Source organism: Melanaphis sacchari, unplaced genomic scaffold, assembly GCF_002803265.2.
Source record: "Melanaphis sacchari strain LSU unplaced genomic scaffold, SCAv2.0 Contig28_pilon_pilon, whole genome shotgun sequence".
Lineage (NCBI taxonomy): Eukaryota > Metazoa > Arthropoda > Insecta > Hemiptera > Aphididae > Melanaphis > Melanaphis sacchari.
In genome coordinates, this window is record NW_020271162.1 from 2,992,880 (window position 1) to 3,009,274 (window position 16,395).

Sequence of the window (16,395 nt, forward strand, 5' to 3'; positions counted from 1 at the left end):
CATCATCTATAGGTATGTACTTATAAGTGGTTATTTTACGATATCTTAATTTTTAAACAAATTATTAAATACCTACAATATAATAAAATATATTATAAGTAAAATATTATATTAACCATACGTTCTATGTTGTTGGTACATAAAATTTATTATAATGTCTTAATGATTGGTACATTGAACTATTTATTATTTAGGTGTTTTCATCCTGAATGAATATTTTTTTTGTTACATATATATATTATTTATATTTTATTCTTTTTTATAATTGATTTGAACAGGAAAAAAAATACTAAAATATTGATGAAGCTATTTGTTTTTTTAAGAAGAAAAATATTTGTTAACGTGATTAAAATTACAAATTATGATGTTTGTACATCAAATGGCTCCATATAATGGTATTTTACGGCAATATAGGGCATATTCCATGCAACTATAGGTTTTTACTCACATTATCTAAGTATTAAAATAATACATAATTTACGTTAAGGGAAAAATATTCTCTATAGGTAGATTAACTCATAAAACAAAATCATCTAATTATTTTTTACGATACAGATAATATAATATAACATAGTGAATAAACAAATACAATATTCACATAATGCGCTTGTGATATTATTCGTAAGTTCGATACTACTGAAATCCACAAAAAAACATATACCTACCAACTCTATTTTTACACATTTTTCTCACAGTTTATACATATTATATTTATATATTTAAATGGGTTCCTTTAATATATTATTACTTGGACATTCCAAAGAATTATTTCTTATCGTATATAATTATCGCATGTAAAAACTTTATCTGATAAAGGACAACAAATTGTTTAAATCTAAATATTGAGATTCAGTGAAGTCTATTACTGCCATTGAGTTTTAAAAATTATAAAAGTTTAACACATTGATAACATTTATAAAATTATTTATATCATATTATGTTTTCAAGTCTGAAACTTCTAAACACATCTTTCAAGTATAATTAAATAACTGTATGTTTATATTACTTCATAAATCCATCAAAACTATTTGAAAAAAGAGCTGGTAAGGTTTAGGTATATAATTTTATCAATCGAGTTAAAAAAATTTAATTTTTTTGATTTGATTTAATTAACAAAACATTTTAGTGGAATTATATTTTTTTAATTAATTTCATTTATCAAACATACAAAATAATATATTATTACACTACAGTTTTACAAAACCAGAATGAACATTTTTAATATATAACAATCAGTATGCATAGACTTCATAATGGGTTAACAACGGAAAGTATATATTATAGTTATATTTACTCGTAGAATATTAGGAAAATTTTTTTCAAAAACAAAATAGAATGACGATTGACAAATAGTGATAGACAATGTCACAAGGATTAGTAACAAAGGCATTACATTTTATCTTTGACGGGACGGGTTACCAGTATAAAGATTTAAAATATTGTCATAAAGTAAATATGTCAAGTATAAAACAAAAGAAATAGTAATTTAATGGCTGATATTGTGTTACTGAAATTCTAAAAATACAAAAGATATAGTTTAGAGATTTCTAAAGAAATGTAACTATATAAGTGGTAATAATTCTGAATTTTTGATACTAGAAACAAAACGTATAGACGAGTATACGACAAACATAAGATAGAATTTTAATAATATATATTGAATGAAAGAAATATGAAAATTATAAACGAACCTGTATTATAGTACTAGAATCAAAAAAATCAATTAAGTCTCATCTCCAACCTTAATTAACGTGAACCCAATAAAATGTAGCGCTTAAACCAAAATTAATTGACTGGCATATTATCTTATGAACGTAGAAGAAAATATGACTGTAGAAAGTGAAGATAACAAAAGATTTACAAAAGTAAATATGTATATATTTACTGTCTTAAATATATACATATTTAAGACAGTATTAAGAATATTACAATTTATAAATTATAATAATTAATAATCTATAATTATATGCTTTAGTAAAAACTATAGTGTAATTTAAATTAATAATAAGATATTCCCAATGCAACAAATCTCTGTAAAAGCCTAAGAATATGTCAACGCATTATTTGATTTCCTCCTTAAGCCCACACGTAATATAGATCACAAACATTCACTCAAAATCATATTTTTCTATGTTTTTTAGGGATCTAAGAGCTAAATTGCCATTCAAAATGTTATGAATAGAGCGCGGATTTCTATGCCATTGCATATTTTTTTCCTTTTAATATTTTTGGATTTTTGTCAGTTATCTCCACGAATTATCATAATTTGAAGCTAATGGTGAAATTTTTTTTTGCATATTTCTGCATATTTGAAGGTTATTGCATATTTTTGCATATTTTGACAAAATTCAAAATTTATTGCATATTGAAGCGAAAATTTAAAAAAATGTATAGGATAATATTTTGTCAAGTAGAATGATTTAAAATTTATATCTATTCATTTGGCATTTTTAGTGATAAAAATAGTCATAAAAAAAACTGGAAACTCGAAATATGACTTTATATCTAAGCTTTTCAATAATTGACGAAACGAAAGAAAAAATGCATTCTATTCCTGGATTGAAAGGTGTAACACTTACAACAAAATTAAACGAACTTTCCAATAAAAACGAAGGTCTGAAAATTCTACGAAAAATTAATTCAGTGTTATTAAGTGAAAACGTTCATCTTGAAGATCTTTATCAAGATCCGACAATACTAAGTTGCTTCAAATATGCCCCAATAACTTCGGTTGACGTCAAACGTTCGTTCTCAGTCTTTAAAAATATGTTAATCGATAAATGATACAACTTCACAGAAGAAAAACTTGAAATGCATATGATTATTAATTTTAATAATAAATACAATTTTAAAAATAAATTAAGTTTAGAAATTATTTATTATTAAGTATTTAAGTAATTAATTATTATAAGTTTTATTGTAAATTTTAAATAAATAAAAAATTCTTGTATATTTTTGCATATTTTCATAATTTTGACTGCATATTTTCATTATTTTTACTGCATATTATATGCCATATTTCGATACTTTTAAGTGCATAAAAATCCGCGCTTTAGTTATGAATAATAATATTTTTGAGAGTTTGACTTATCAATTTGACTAATATTTTTTATTTTTATTTATTTTACGAGGCAAGTCTTTTAACACAATACAATATAAAATAGTAATCTAAATAACTAAATACAATATACGCAAAACTTTGTTTAAATCAATAGGTGCTGAGTATAATAATATAACCGTGTATAAATAATAAGATATTAGTTTGAAAATATATTATATAAAACTTTCATCCTAAAGCATTCGTGGAACATTCAAAATACTATGCATTTTTCATATATTATGTATTTTATTATTTTTAATTATTTAAATTCTTCAATTATATTATAAAAGGTTTAAGTTCGTTAAACTATTTATAAATAAACAAATATTATTTAAATAAATTATGCTAAATACTTATTTTATTCACTGTTATATTTTCAACAAAAAAATTAAATTTGTTTAACGTTACTAAAAGTTTCTAAACCATCAACCGTAAATACATAATAAAACGTATAAGTACAATACTTAAATATTTAAAAAAATAATTTATATATATATTAAAAATTATAGCATATAAAATACAATATTATATTTTTTAAATACCTTTACTAGCTATACGTACCTACAAGCTATCTAATAGTAAACAATTTTAAAAATTCATAACATAAATTGTATTTGTAGCCTTGTAGGTAAGTACAGTATTACATCATTTCTTTAGATTTTTTTAAGGTAAAGAAGATGACAAAAAAAAAAGTTTAATTTTCTAGTTGACATATAAATTATTACGATTTAAAACAATAAATATTATAAATTATCTATATTTAATTTCTATGATTATTTATTTACTTAAATTACTAAAATACAGTTTGTATTAGCACTGTGCTTGTTGATTGTATCAAAAACTTTGTATTAAAAAGCATACGCATATATAAACTAAAAACTTTGTATTTATTTCATTACATCATGTACCATAGGTAAGCACATGTACATACGTGTAAAATTTTCATTAAATAGTTATGAATGAAACTTGAGTAAATCATGTTTGACATTTTATACTTACAAGTTACAATATGCCTATGAACATGACATTATATATTACTCTCGACATAAACTGTCGTTATGAACATTTTACATAAAAAAAAAAAGGCAATGAAATCAGGCATTCACTGTAATAAAGCGTTTAAAAGGCACTATAATTTTGGAGGTTTTGCACACCGCATTTTACATATTATAAATAAGAATTTGTATTGTATTACAATGTCACTTCGGGCAGTCTACCCACATTTTTGTTCGATTATCTTCGGATTTGGTGTGTATCCTGTTTATAATTTACTTTTATAGGTGTCTTATTCAGAAAACTTAGCCCGTGTGAAATCGTTTAACGCACCCATAGAAAAAAAAATAAATGGGGAAAGAAAGAAAAAGATAAAGGGTCGTCGAAAGGGCGATCGTTTGATTAATCGTTGAGTGGTCTCCGTCATTGACGCCCTGTACAGACCATTGCTACAGCAGTATTATGTATAAGGATAGAATACAATATGTTTAACAAATTATAATATGTGTGGGCGATATTTCGTATACCACCGTGATGAAATTATTATCATGCTCGCTACCATTTTTATTCCATAGTGCTAAAATAACCTATATAATATTATTGAACTGCATATCATGCATATAACAATAATAATATATTAATATGCTTATTGCACATGTACCTACACCTATATATATATATATATATATAGGGACGAATAATCGGCACGTTACACATATCGTTTGTACTCGGCATATTATATGTAGCAAAGACATGTGTATGAAAAAAAAAAAAAAAATCAAAACGAAATAAAATAAAACGCATTTTATCGATCTATTGCGGATACGGGAAGGAGCTGCATAGTTTACATAGTTCTGAAATTCTATAATTTATTTTATGGTAACAATATACGTATTATTATGAACTAGACATATTTGTCGACAGTAGAATTTCACATATTAAAAATCTCTCATAAATATAATATATCAATAAAAATAAACATCGTATAAACAATTAATTTTCTACCCCCTTAGACAACTTACAGATTCGCTACTGGTATCAATAACATATTATATTGATTATAATATATTACAACATCGCGGTGGCGATTACCCCATTTATTCCGTTTGATCAAGCAATCGACTAGTTGTTGTTCGATGACTTTCTTGGGACTCACTTCTCGAGTAACCGTAATTAACGCTTCCAGGATGTTCATTACCTGCAACACAGTATTTCATCCGTCAATCATAACAAAAACAACAGTTGTAGTACTATTAATTACAAGTATTCTCTCAAAAATTAAAAATCCAAGATGAAAAATAAAAATAAAAAATACAAACGAACATAAAATGAATGAAAAGTGATAAAAAAATTAATTTATCAATAGATGTATATGCGAATAAAATATAATTAGTCAAACGGTTGTTGACCTTTTACAAATTGTAATCTAAATTAAAATAAATAAAAAAACATGTAAATAAATACTAATTTCACAGCTTTTAAAATCAACATTAATGTATCATCACTCATCATTGGTTGGCTTCTTTATTGAATTTTTATTCTGTGTACTCATGTATTTGTCTCTTATCATATATACACATAATGTCATCTGACATAAATTAGATATTTCGACTTAAAAAAAAAAAAGTTTGAATCTAACATATGCATAACGCTGACCTATTTAATTATGACGAACACTTAACAATAACTTACAGCAAATGTTTTAAATTTATTACGTTATTCAAAATTATTTTGGAATTTAAAGATTTTAACTAAAACTTAACTACAATAGAAACATAGTAATTTTACATTATTTTTAAAGTTATTGTAAATGTATAATTTACTATAATTAAAAAATCTTATCAACTATTTGTTTCAAAAAATATTTAATTATTAAAATAATGTATATAATAAATGGCTTACTTTCATTGCAATACATTGTATACTCGTCAAACGTGTTATTACAAAACGACAATTGTTGATTAGATAAATCATCAGATACAATTGGATTTCCTGTTACTGCAAATCGAAAAAAAATTAAGCCATAACAATAAGCCATGTTTTTAATGGTTGCCAATATTTCTCATTTACTTTGAAATGGAACACATAATTTTTCATCTAATACATTTGCCCAATTGTTCTTATGAGAGTATGTAATTTTTTCATACGGCGTGATGCCTTGAATTCCTTTTTGTGTCACCATGTACCATTGACACCTGTACCACAAATCTTGAATTTTCCCACTCCCTGAATTTTATTAAACAAAAATATCAGTGTTGTTATGGGCTACAGAATATTATTTTTGCTTAAATTTATGTTTAAAAATTAAATTATAAGTGTGTTTAGATATTTTTCCTGATTAATAATTATTTTCATGTAACTTTTTAAAATATATACATATAGCATTTTAAAAATAATAATATTTATAAACCAATAATAAAGAATATAGACGATTTATATAGTTAAAAAATTATTAATGAAATATAAAATCGATTTGAATGAACATTGTATAAATATGAACCCACGATAAATACAATATATTAAACTTTTTATCTTAAATTATATTTTTTTTAACAAGGTCACAAATTAAATTGTTTCAATACACTAAGTACTACTTACCCATATTATATAAGACATTTCTTGTGTTTTTTGTTAACTTTTTAGATGCCTCATCGAATGTAAAAAATATTACTACATCCCCAACTTTAACCATATGATCAAGCCATTCGTCTAAATTGGAACTATTATACTCATACGTATCAAAGTTTTTAACATCCATGATAGTATATGTAGTTGACTCTATTACAGCTACGTTGATACCACGACCACCTGCAGTTCGGTTGAATGACATAACGCTATATAAATTTAAAAATAAAAAAATTTTATATCAAATACTTATTATCATGTAAGTAAAAAATATTTATGATTATGTTTTGAATTTAAGTGCTTTAAAATTTGTATGTACGATTCCAAATTAGTGACACGATTTTACTATTATATTGAAATTAATTATTGATATAATTGAAACATTTTTTTCTGTTCCAAAAAATGTCTTTTTAGTGACACACAAAAAAAAATCATTGTCATATAAACTCAAATTATTCATTCCTCCACTCAGAATCATTAAAAATTGACATTGAGATTTAAAAACTACTTTATGTTACAATTTATAAAAATAGATCAAAAATATGAAGAAGAAATTTAATATAACATTAAACAGAAATTCGGTTTTATATTTTTCAAAAATGTGAACAAAATGTCTTTAAAATAAAAATAAGTTAAACAGCGTAATTTTGTGATTATCAATGGTAAAGTGTAAACAAAATTATAAAACTAAAAGCTATTTTCACATTATAAAATATATTTTTTGTTGTTTATTTTATTATATAGACAGTAGTATGATTCTTAACAGTTTGGTATAACTCGTATTAGATATAACAGATATATAATACCATAGACCAGAGATAGCTAACCCACGATCCGCTTTGAAAATTTTTGCATTCAACAAAATTTATCATACATTTGCAAAAAAAAAATTGTAGAAACAAAATATCCTACTAAATAAATAAATTAAAATTATTTTATTATCTATGTTTGTTTATTATAAATTTATTCTGTTTATTTTAATTGATTAATATACCAAAATTTATTTTGGTTTTTTCAAATCTAAAATATATAATTTTGTACGCGGCCTGTGAGCTTTTATAATATATTTCCAAATCGTTTGGGTTGGCCACCCCTCCATAGACTATACTCATAGCATAGGTACTATATACAGTTATACCAACTATGGCTCCGAGTTATGACTTACGATAAACATTTTGAATCATGTAAAATTAAAATATAAATTCTACAAATATTTAAAAAAAAAAGTAAAAGGTATTTATTTTCAGCTAACCTAACCTATCCATAAAATAAACCCGAAGTTATCAACCACTAACCAGTAACCTTTCTAGGAATATAGGTCAATAGTAATAACAATTAATTTTACCATTATCAGTCAATCGCGTAATAAATAATCAGATAATTTATTGCTATATTGTATTCTATATTTTATTCTATATATTACATATATGTATATTGAATTTATCATTATCGGTCAGTTGCAATAATGAAAATAGTTTATTATTATCAGTTGTAACTCAATTACTCGACTGTCAACAACTGTTGATCTTTTATTTTTACTCATCAAACAAATCTTCTAGAGTAATTGAAAAAGATGGCGACCTCTGTATTAATTATGCTCTATAAGTAAACTCAATATGTAGGTCTTACAAAATGTTTTAAATATAAATACTGATTATTTTACCCATAATTAGATTTCCACTCAAAAATTATTATTTTGATGACAAAGTCCACTCATTTTCTTTACCCTTTTTTATGTATACTTAATGATTAATAAATATTATAAAAATCAGTAAAAGTTAATATATGTATTTAGTTGTAAAACTATTATTATAAACGATTAATGATAATTATAACTATATGCATTTTCAATTACGATTGTTAAGTGTTATACATGTTTTCATCAATATAGTTTTAATACATACTATTTGCCCATAATACATAATCTTGGAAAGTCAGTCTTGTTTTTTCCTGTATATATATGAATTGGAAAAGCATTGTCCGAGCAAATGGTTTGTAATCCACAATTTGGTAGAATTTCAATTACTTCAATTGTTGGTTTTCCGTTGTCATATCCTAAAAATACAAATATAAATTGATTAGTAATCAATAAAATTTTTTATATCAGTAAAAATTGAAAAAATGTAGGTACTAACAAAATAAAAATATAATAAAGTTATTATAATTTTAGTAATATTTCTAATTAAAATATAACCTTGTAAAACTAATTGAGTATTCCTCGTCTAAAAATGTGTCAATACTCATATTTTGAAATAAAATTAATCTAAGCAGGTAGGTAAGTATAATATTTTTGGTAATAATATATATTATACTTATAAACTGTCAAATTAAATAACAGACAGATATGTTATAATAAGTGTTCGGATATATGTGTGTATATTTATAATAAAAACATGTATATAAATATGTGCTATAAAACTCAAAATATTTACGACCTAGATTTATTGTTTAAAAATGTATTATGTTTTATGAAACCTAATTAAGTAATTAAACAAAAAAAATTAATAAATATTAATTGGTAAATGATAAATTGTCTTAGCTGTAATTTATAACGACATGCACATTTAAATTCTCAAATTCAAAGAATCACCGATTTTGTTGTAAAATTGTTTTATACCGACTAAAATATCTTTTAACATAGCTCGATGTTATTGAACAATATTGCATGTTAAGTATGTCTAAAGATGAAATGATATTTCAGCCGAAAAAATTGTATTAAGAAATAATTAAAAAATATAATAGTAGTTTTACACGTCGAGTTCTACATTCGTTAATCGTTTGACCTAGCAACGTTTATAGCCATGTAAAAATACGTCTGGTCGAAACCACCGATCCGATGATATTAAATTATACTATTCATAACAATTAGTTTACTTATGAAAAGTTTTTAATCACTTTATACTCTGGAGGAAAAATAAAGCATACATCAAAAAAGTTTTTAACGTATTTACTATCAAAATTATTTAAATATGTGAGGAAAATGGAATAATTATTTAATATATAAAAATATGTATTCACATATAAATACGAACCCTAATAATAATTTAAACTTAAGAGTTTAAATTAGTTAGATATAATAACAAGTATCAACCCAATAAACATGTTTGAAATCAATTAAACTTGAGAAACAAATAAAAATATAAGACCTAAAAATACATATATTATACTATATGTACTTAAATAGTATATTATTTATAAAAAGTAAGCTAGACTAATTGATTAAATTTATTTAGTGGATAGAAGGATTGTTTGTTGTAGGAATAATAATATGATATAACAATTCCACACTACAGCTAAAGATGAATTCTTTGATAAGTCTGTATTAAAAAATAAGGCTTATAAACTGAATTTATATTTTTATTTTTAATAACATGTGTAAATGTGCAACACCATGTCATATTACGAGAAAATTTTAAAATCTTATGAAATTATTTTGTATGAATTTATGATTAATACCTACTTATCTAATAAAAATATATTGTATAGTATTAGTATATACACTAAAACATTATACAAGTTGTTTTATAAATTAAATATTTAATTACGCATAAAGTTTACGTATTTACCGACCGTATAACATTTTAGTAGAGTTCCATGAAGTCTTCATAGTTGTTATGGAAGATTTTTCATTCTTCAGGTGAAAATAATCCATGTAAACCGACTTGTATAGTAAGACAACCATTACGATGATCAAGCAGATAACGAATCGGAATGACGGACCTATTTTAATATATAAAAAATAACACATCAGGATATCGAAGAAAAAATTACGTTATTTCCGTGAAGTCCATCATCGTTTGTATTGGCTTACTCGACAGGATGTCGCAAAGCGAATCGTCCTTTCTCGTTCTGTTGTTACTATGATCACTTACGCTATTGCCGGCCCCGTTTCTCAAGTCACGTACAACCGGCAACAGTCCCAACGTGTCCTTTCTCTTATATTTTCTAGTGAAATTCCTTAAGACAAGCAATTTAAATAATAATAGTTAATTAATATTTAATACAAATACAAATGCGATAATAATTAAAAATAATATTAAACATATACAATTTATAAAAATGATCCATGTACTATTCATTCAAATAATTCAAAAGCATATATGTATAATAAAATAGTAAAAAAATTAATATTAAACAAAGTTAAAAAAAAGTTATAAAATACTTAATACTAAATAATATTTTATATTATCAAAACATAATGTTTTCTATGCACCATGTACCTAACCTTAAATTATTTCATCTTATTCATTATTTTTCCATATGATATATATTTTAAATAATTTTATCACAAAATAAATAAGTAATAACAATAAACTATTTTATTGCTATGATACAACAGTTTAAATGCATTAATGTCAAGTATGTCGATTTTAAATAAAACCAAATCATTCTATTAAATATTTTAAATAATGCAATCAATATTTACCATAAGTATCTAAATTAATTTACTTTAAAGTTATATTCTGGACACATTTAAAGGTATACGTACACTATACTATAATAAATCATAAAAAATTATCTATATTAAATTATATTTGTTATTAGTATTGTTACTATCGACTTTTTTGTTTTAAAAAAAAATTTAAAAAAATACTATTAATTAGATTTACTAAATTTTTTAATTTTATCGTATTCATTGTTAATATAAACAATTCATTCTGCTGCATAAAATATATTGAGTATACACCGCATAATTAAGTAGATCGCTATACAAATGGTTTATAATGTCTGCGTTAAATTTGAATTTAATTATAATATATTTATTCTATTATTAATCTATTTCTGTGTTATTAATATAACAGGTTTAAGTTGAACTAATTTTTGCCAAAAAAACCCCTTTATTATATGATAACCATAATAATATCACATATAATATTACTAACTACGTATATTATCTTACAGGTTAGGACAGTAAAACAGTTTAAAGAGATTCCATGGTATAAATTGCTTAAATATTTTAAAAATTGTATCTTATTGTATTTAGTAAATAATAATTAATGAAATAGTAAAAACTTTTAAGTCCCTAATAATTAAATTTTTGAATTACAGCAAAATAACTTTAATCTTTTTTTTTTTGTTTGAACATTCAATCATGTAAATTTTTATTTGTTATATCTATATGAAAATGTAAATATGTATTTTTAATAGTTCTAGGTTACTATAAGAAAAACTTATGACGAACCATGTATTCAATTTTCAAAGTTTTTTTTCACAAACGAAAATTGTATCATACATAAATAAAAAAAAAACTAAAATAGATAAATTAAAAATTAAAAAACGTTACAGATTAAAGCACACAAAACAAACCACTATTTAAAAAAAAAATAATATAAAAAGCTAATTTAAACATATTTGGTGAATGTATAAAGTCTCTACGGTTATTAATTTTTGAGTTAAGTGCAGTAAAATTCTCCTAAAATTTGTCCCACAAATTTAACTAAATAAATAAAAAAAAAAATAACAAATAATTAGCAAATGATGCAAGTTCATTTTCAAAATAAAGCCCAATACAGGTAGTCCATTTAGTACCCAAATTATCCGGTCCACTTCAAATATATGCCAAAATTACAAATAAAAACAAATAATAGCGAGTTATTTTTTTTATTGTAAGTAATACATTTTCAATTAGATAAATATTAGGTTAATTTTATTTTCGGCATATAAACCTATCTTTAGAGTGGATCGAATAAAATGGACAGACTTACTTGAAGTTAGCCCACTCAGTGTAAAATTTAATTTGCTATTTGTTAAGTGACTTGTTAATTTCGAGAATCAACTTGCTATTATTTGCTATTTTTTGATATACATTTATTCATTAAGAGCGAATCGTATAAAATGGGTGGACTACCTGAACTTGCCTCACTTAATTGAAAATTAACCATAAAAAATATAAAAATTACTTATTAATTTTGAAAACCAATTTACTAATAATCAGCTATTTATTAATTATTCACTATTTTTTAGTTTATATTTGGAGTTAATTGTATAAAGTGGGTAATCCAACTTCATGATCATGAATGTCAATAAAAAATCAAATAGATTTTGCAGAAAACTAGTTTTGTGTAAATATTTTTAAATTTTTAATTTTTTTCCAATTATTTTGAAATATACTGCAATTTTATTTGTATATATTTAATTTTCTTTTAATGGAAAATAATTCCAATCAGGTATCAAAGAGAGCATCGTCAAAGTTTAAGATTTCATCTAATTACTGTTTTTAAAAGTGACATCAGGCTCAGAAAAAAAAACACACTTCATTATTAAACCAAGTACTAGAATCTAAAACAAATAATAACAATAAAAAATATAATATTCATTCGTGGAAACGTTGATTAAAAAAGCCTTATAATCATAACCTTTTTATATTATGACTAATGCATGTTTTTTATCTTCGTTATTCACTACTGTTAGTATAATTTATTATATGATTATAGTTGAATCATTGATTAATGATTCTCTATTAAGTAAACAATAGTTATTAGACAATTAGTGAACCAACTATATTTATTTATGCGTGGATTTGTTATCTTAATCTATTATTCGTACGTCTTAAGTCCAACAATCACATATAGTAAATTTACTTTTTATAAAATTATCACTGCGAATTCTTTTTCAATTTCGAAGATTGTATTTGATAGTTAATAACTTTCTTTAAACAAATTATTTTTATGATATTATTAAAACTGTGTCAGATGTCAATGTACTATTGTTTTAAGTTTGTTTTGAAATAAAATTGACATAATTATGATATATTTACTTAAAATAAAAGTAAAATCTAAATATAGAAAAACTTATTTATTACGTACTATACCAATTTATTTAAACAAATAACAATAAAGAATTGGTAATTAACATAAAAAGTAAATTATTAATAATTATAAATTGATTATAATATGTGAAAAAATTAAATATTTAAATAATTATAAATACTGTTCATAAGTAACTTACTGTGTAGTTTATAGGTGAAATTATACGAATGTTTCTGTGTTTCAGTAAATTTCTTATTCATTTTTTCAAATAAAATATTAAAAATCATATTTTTCTGGGATTTAATATTATACTATATATATATATATATATATATTATATATATATTTAAATTTTAATATTGAATCATTATTTAATTATTATTATAGTAGACTACCATCAAAATATATTTTTTTAAATACTACACTTTTTTATGTTTATTATTTTTCTATTTCAATTATAAATGTAAAATACTCATACAAATAGAAAATAAATCCATATTATAGGCATATCAACCATGTTTATATGGTGTAAGCTTACAATAGAATTTACCAGAACATTTTCAAGTATTATTGAAAGTCCTTGCTCTTATTATTACTATGGTATAGGATATAATTATTATTAATATAATAAATAATTTTTTGGTATAATTTTATTTAGGAGTCGATAAATTACTATATTATATTAAATATTTTGCGTATATAACATTTCAACTTACGAGTATCTATAATGACAACCTTATTTTAATAGATAAGTTAAAGAAAAAACTTTAAAAAATGCTAAGATGAGTGTTAAACTGATACAGCTTATGTAATCATGTATATTATACTAAAATTGAAGGTTCTAGAAAATTTAGATAAATGAAATAATATTTATAATTACATATTTTAAGAATTAATTATGACATAATATACTATAGTATCAACATAATAAATAATAATATAACTTTATAAATATACAGTAATGTAAACAATGAACGCTTCTTATAGGCTATAGTAATATCTAGCTGGACAGTTAGCTTTTTAAATAATATTACCTTATTTAGAAATGTTAAGGTACCATATAGGCAATTTATTCGACATAAATACAAATAATTTTGCTGTATCTGCATCAAAACCCATAAAACATAACTTGTTATCGATACTTCATGTAGTTCATAATACTTAATATTACAAATTTTTATTGTATAAAAAAAAAACACTTTATTATATTGAAGTTAAATAAGGACGTAACTATGTCAGTCAAGAAAAATGTTTACCTATATAATATAAGTATTGGATCGCTATAGTCTATAATTATAGACCGATAGGTACTTATATCGATTTATTTATACAACTTAATGTAGGTAGATACTTAATAAAATATCATTCTTTTTTCTTAGTATAACAACAGAAGAAACAGAAACACTTCCAGTGATATATTTAAGAACTTGCTCAAAAACAAAATACTGTTTAATCGTACAAGAACGTATAAAATTAAAAAAACAATTCTTGAAATAAAATAAATAATGATGTAAAAAAAATAATAATGCTACGCCACACCTTTAGGGTAAAATTAATGTGCACGGCGTGTGACGTAATAGCAGTATAAAATTAAAAATACAATAAAAACGCCACCCTCCCCGTTAAAAGAAGAAATCGACCGACCGTCTAACGACCGACGACGACTTCTTAGGGGGCCACCAAAGCACGCCGATCGATTAACACACGACTAGACCTGAGCATTATACGGTGACATTACAGCGCGATAATAACACGTAAATCGCAAGTGTCCCGGTGTGTTATCGTTCGCGACTGTGAGTGACGTTTCGCGCCCGTGAAGTCATGTACCCCGACCGAACTATTTTACCTACATCACGTGCGGCTTACCTGCTGATCATGTACCGGTGACTGTACACAGAATAATACTTGGTCGGCATATCGTGGTCGTCGTCAGCGTGTTAGCAGCGGCTGTTACCGAGGTTTTCGAACTCATAAATCCACTGATAAGGTGCGTGTTGACATTAAACTGTTGTGTTATCACGCGGTCTCCGTGAACGCAGCGTAACCATCGCGATGATGACCGGGCTGCGCCCGCGGTGGCGGGGCGAACGTCACGATATAGGACGCGAGTATTGATTTCTCGCGGTCGGCTGACGGTCGTCGGAATACCTCGTCACCCACCGTGCTTCGGCTAGTGTGGAGGCGACGGCGGCGGTCCGGTGGTAAAGTTTGCAGGGTCTTTCGTACACCCAGGCCCAATGACATCGTGTATCGCGATATCGGCAATAGATATTGAAACTGTCATAAATTTTGCCAACAGTGAACAGCTGCTGTTTCCGTCGGAATACAATTTCATACGTTCCTCGTGTCTATATTTCTACGACTTTGTGCAGGTATACATGAATACAGATTCCTATTCCATCACACACGTTTATTCATTGGCGTCTTTGCGACTGCACAGTAAAAATAAATGTGCTATGCATAGACACACAGTTAGCACGATTTATTTAGAGCAGGGATAATAAAATACTTGAATGTTCCACCGTGGGATGTGTCAGGGGGAATCAAGCGGTCAGCGAAAAAATATTTCTTGCACACGGGTCACTTAAACATCTTTGACGCTGTATTCAGTCATTAATAGCACATTGAAAACGGCAAAACGCTGCTTTTGTCCATTGAACATAGGTATGATACAAGTCAATAAATATTTAAGGATCTTACTATCATACGTCAAAATATTCGGTAATAATATCTGGGCCATAATATTAACTAAAAACCAAATAATAAACATTCATTAAAAAATATACCCAAAAAAATATTTCATAAACAATTTGAAATCATAATCACAAAAAAATATATTCAATAATTCAAATAAGTAACGGAGTATTTGAGTAATTAATGTAAATAATCAAGATGGAAATCAATCCCATTTATATGATACCAGCGAAT

At 24.7% G+C, this 16,395-nt stretch overlaps 1 protein-coding gene across 1 annotated transcript; it reads right to left on the reverse strand.

Annotated features, from left to right (window-relative positions):
• Positions 1 to 3,873: 3,873 nt before the first annotated feature.
• On the reverse strand, positions 3,874 to 15,522 carry LOC112595626. The gene is made up of 8 exons (XM_025340903.1): positions 15,334 to 15,522; positions 10,530 to 10,675; positions 10,289 to 10,438; positions 8,623 to 8,773; positions 6,692 to 6,927; positions 6,164 to 6,319; positions 5,996 to 6,091; positions 3,874 to 5,291 (listed from the first exon to the last, which is right to left on the reverse strand). The coding sequence occupies exons 1-8, from the start codon at positions 15,381 to 15,383 to the stop codon at positions 5,191 to 5,193; spliced, it is 1,086 nt and encodes a 361-aa protein (XP_025196688.1). The 5' UTR covers positions 15,384 to 15,522; the 3' UTR covers positions 3,874 to 5,190.
• Positions 15,523 to 16,395: the final 873 nt, after the last annotated feature.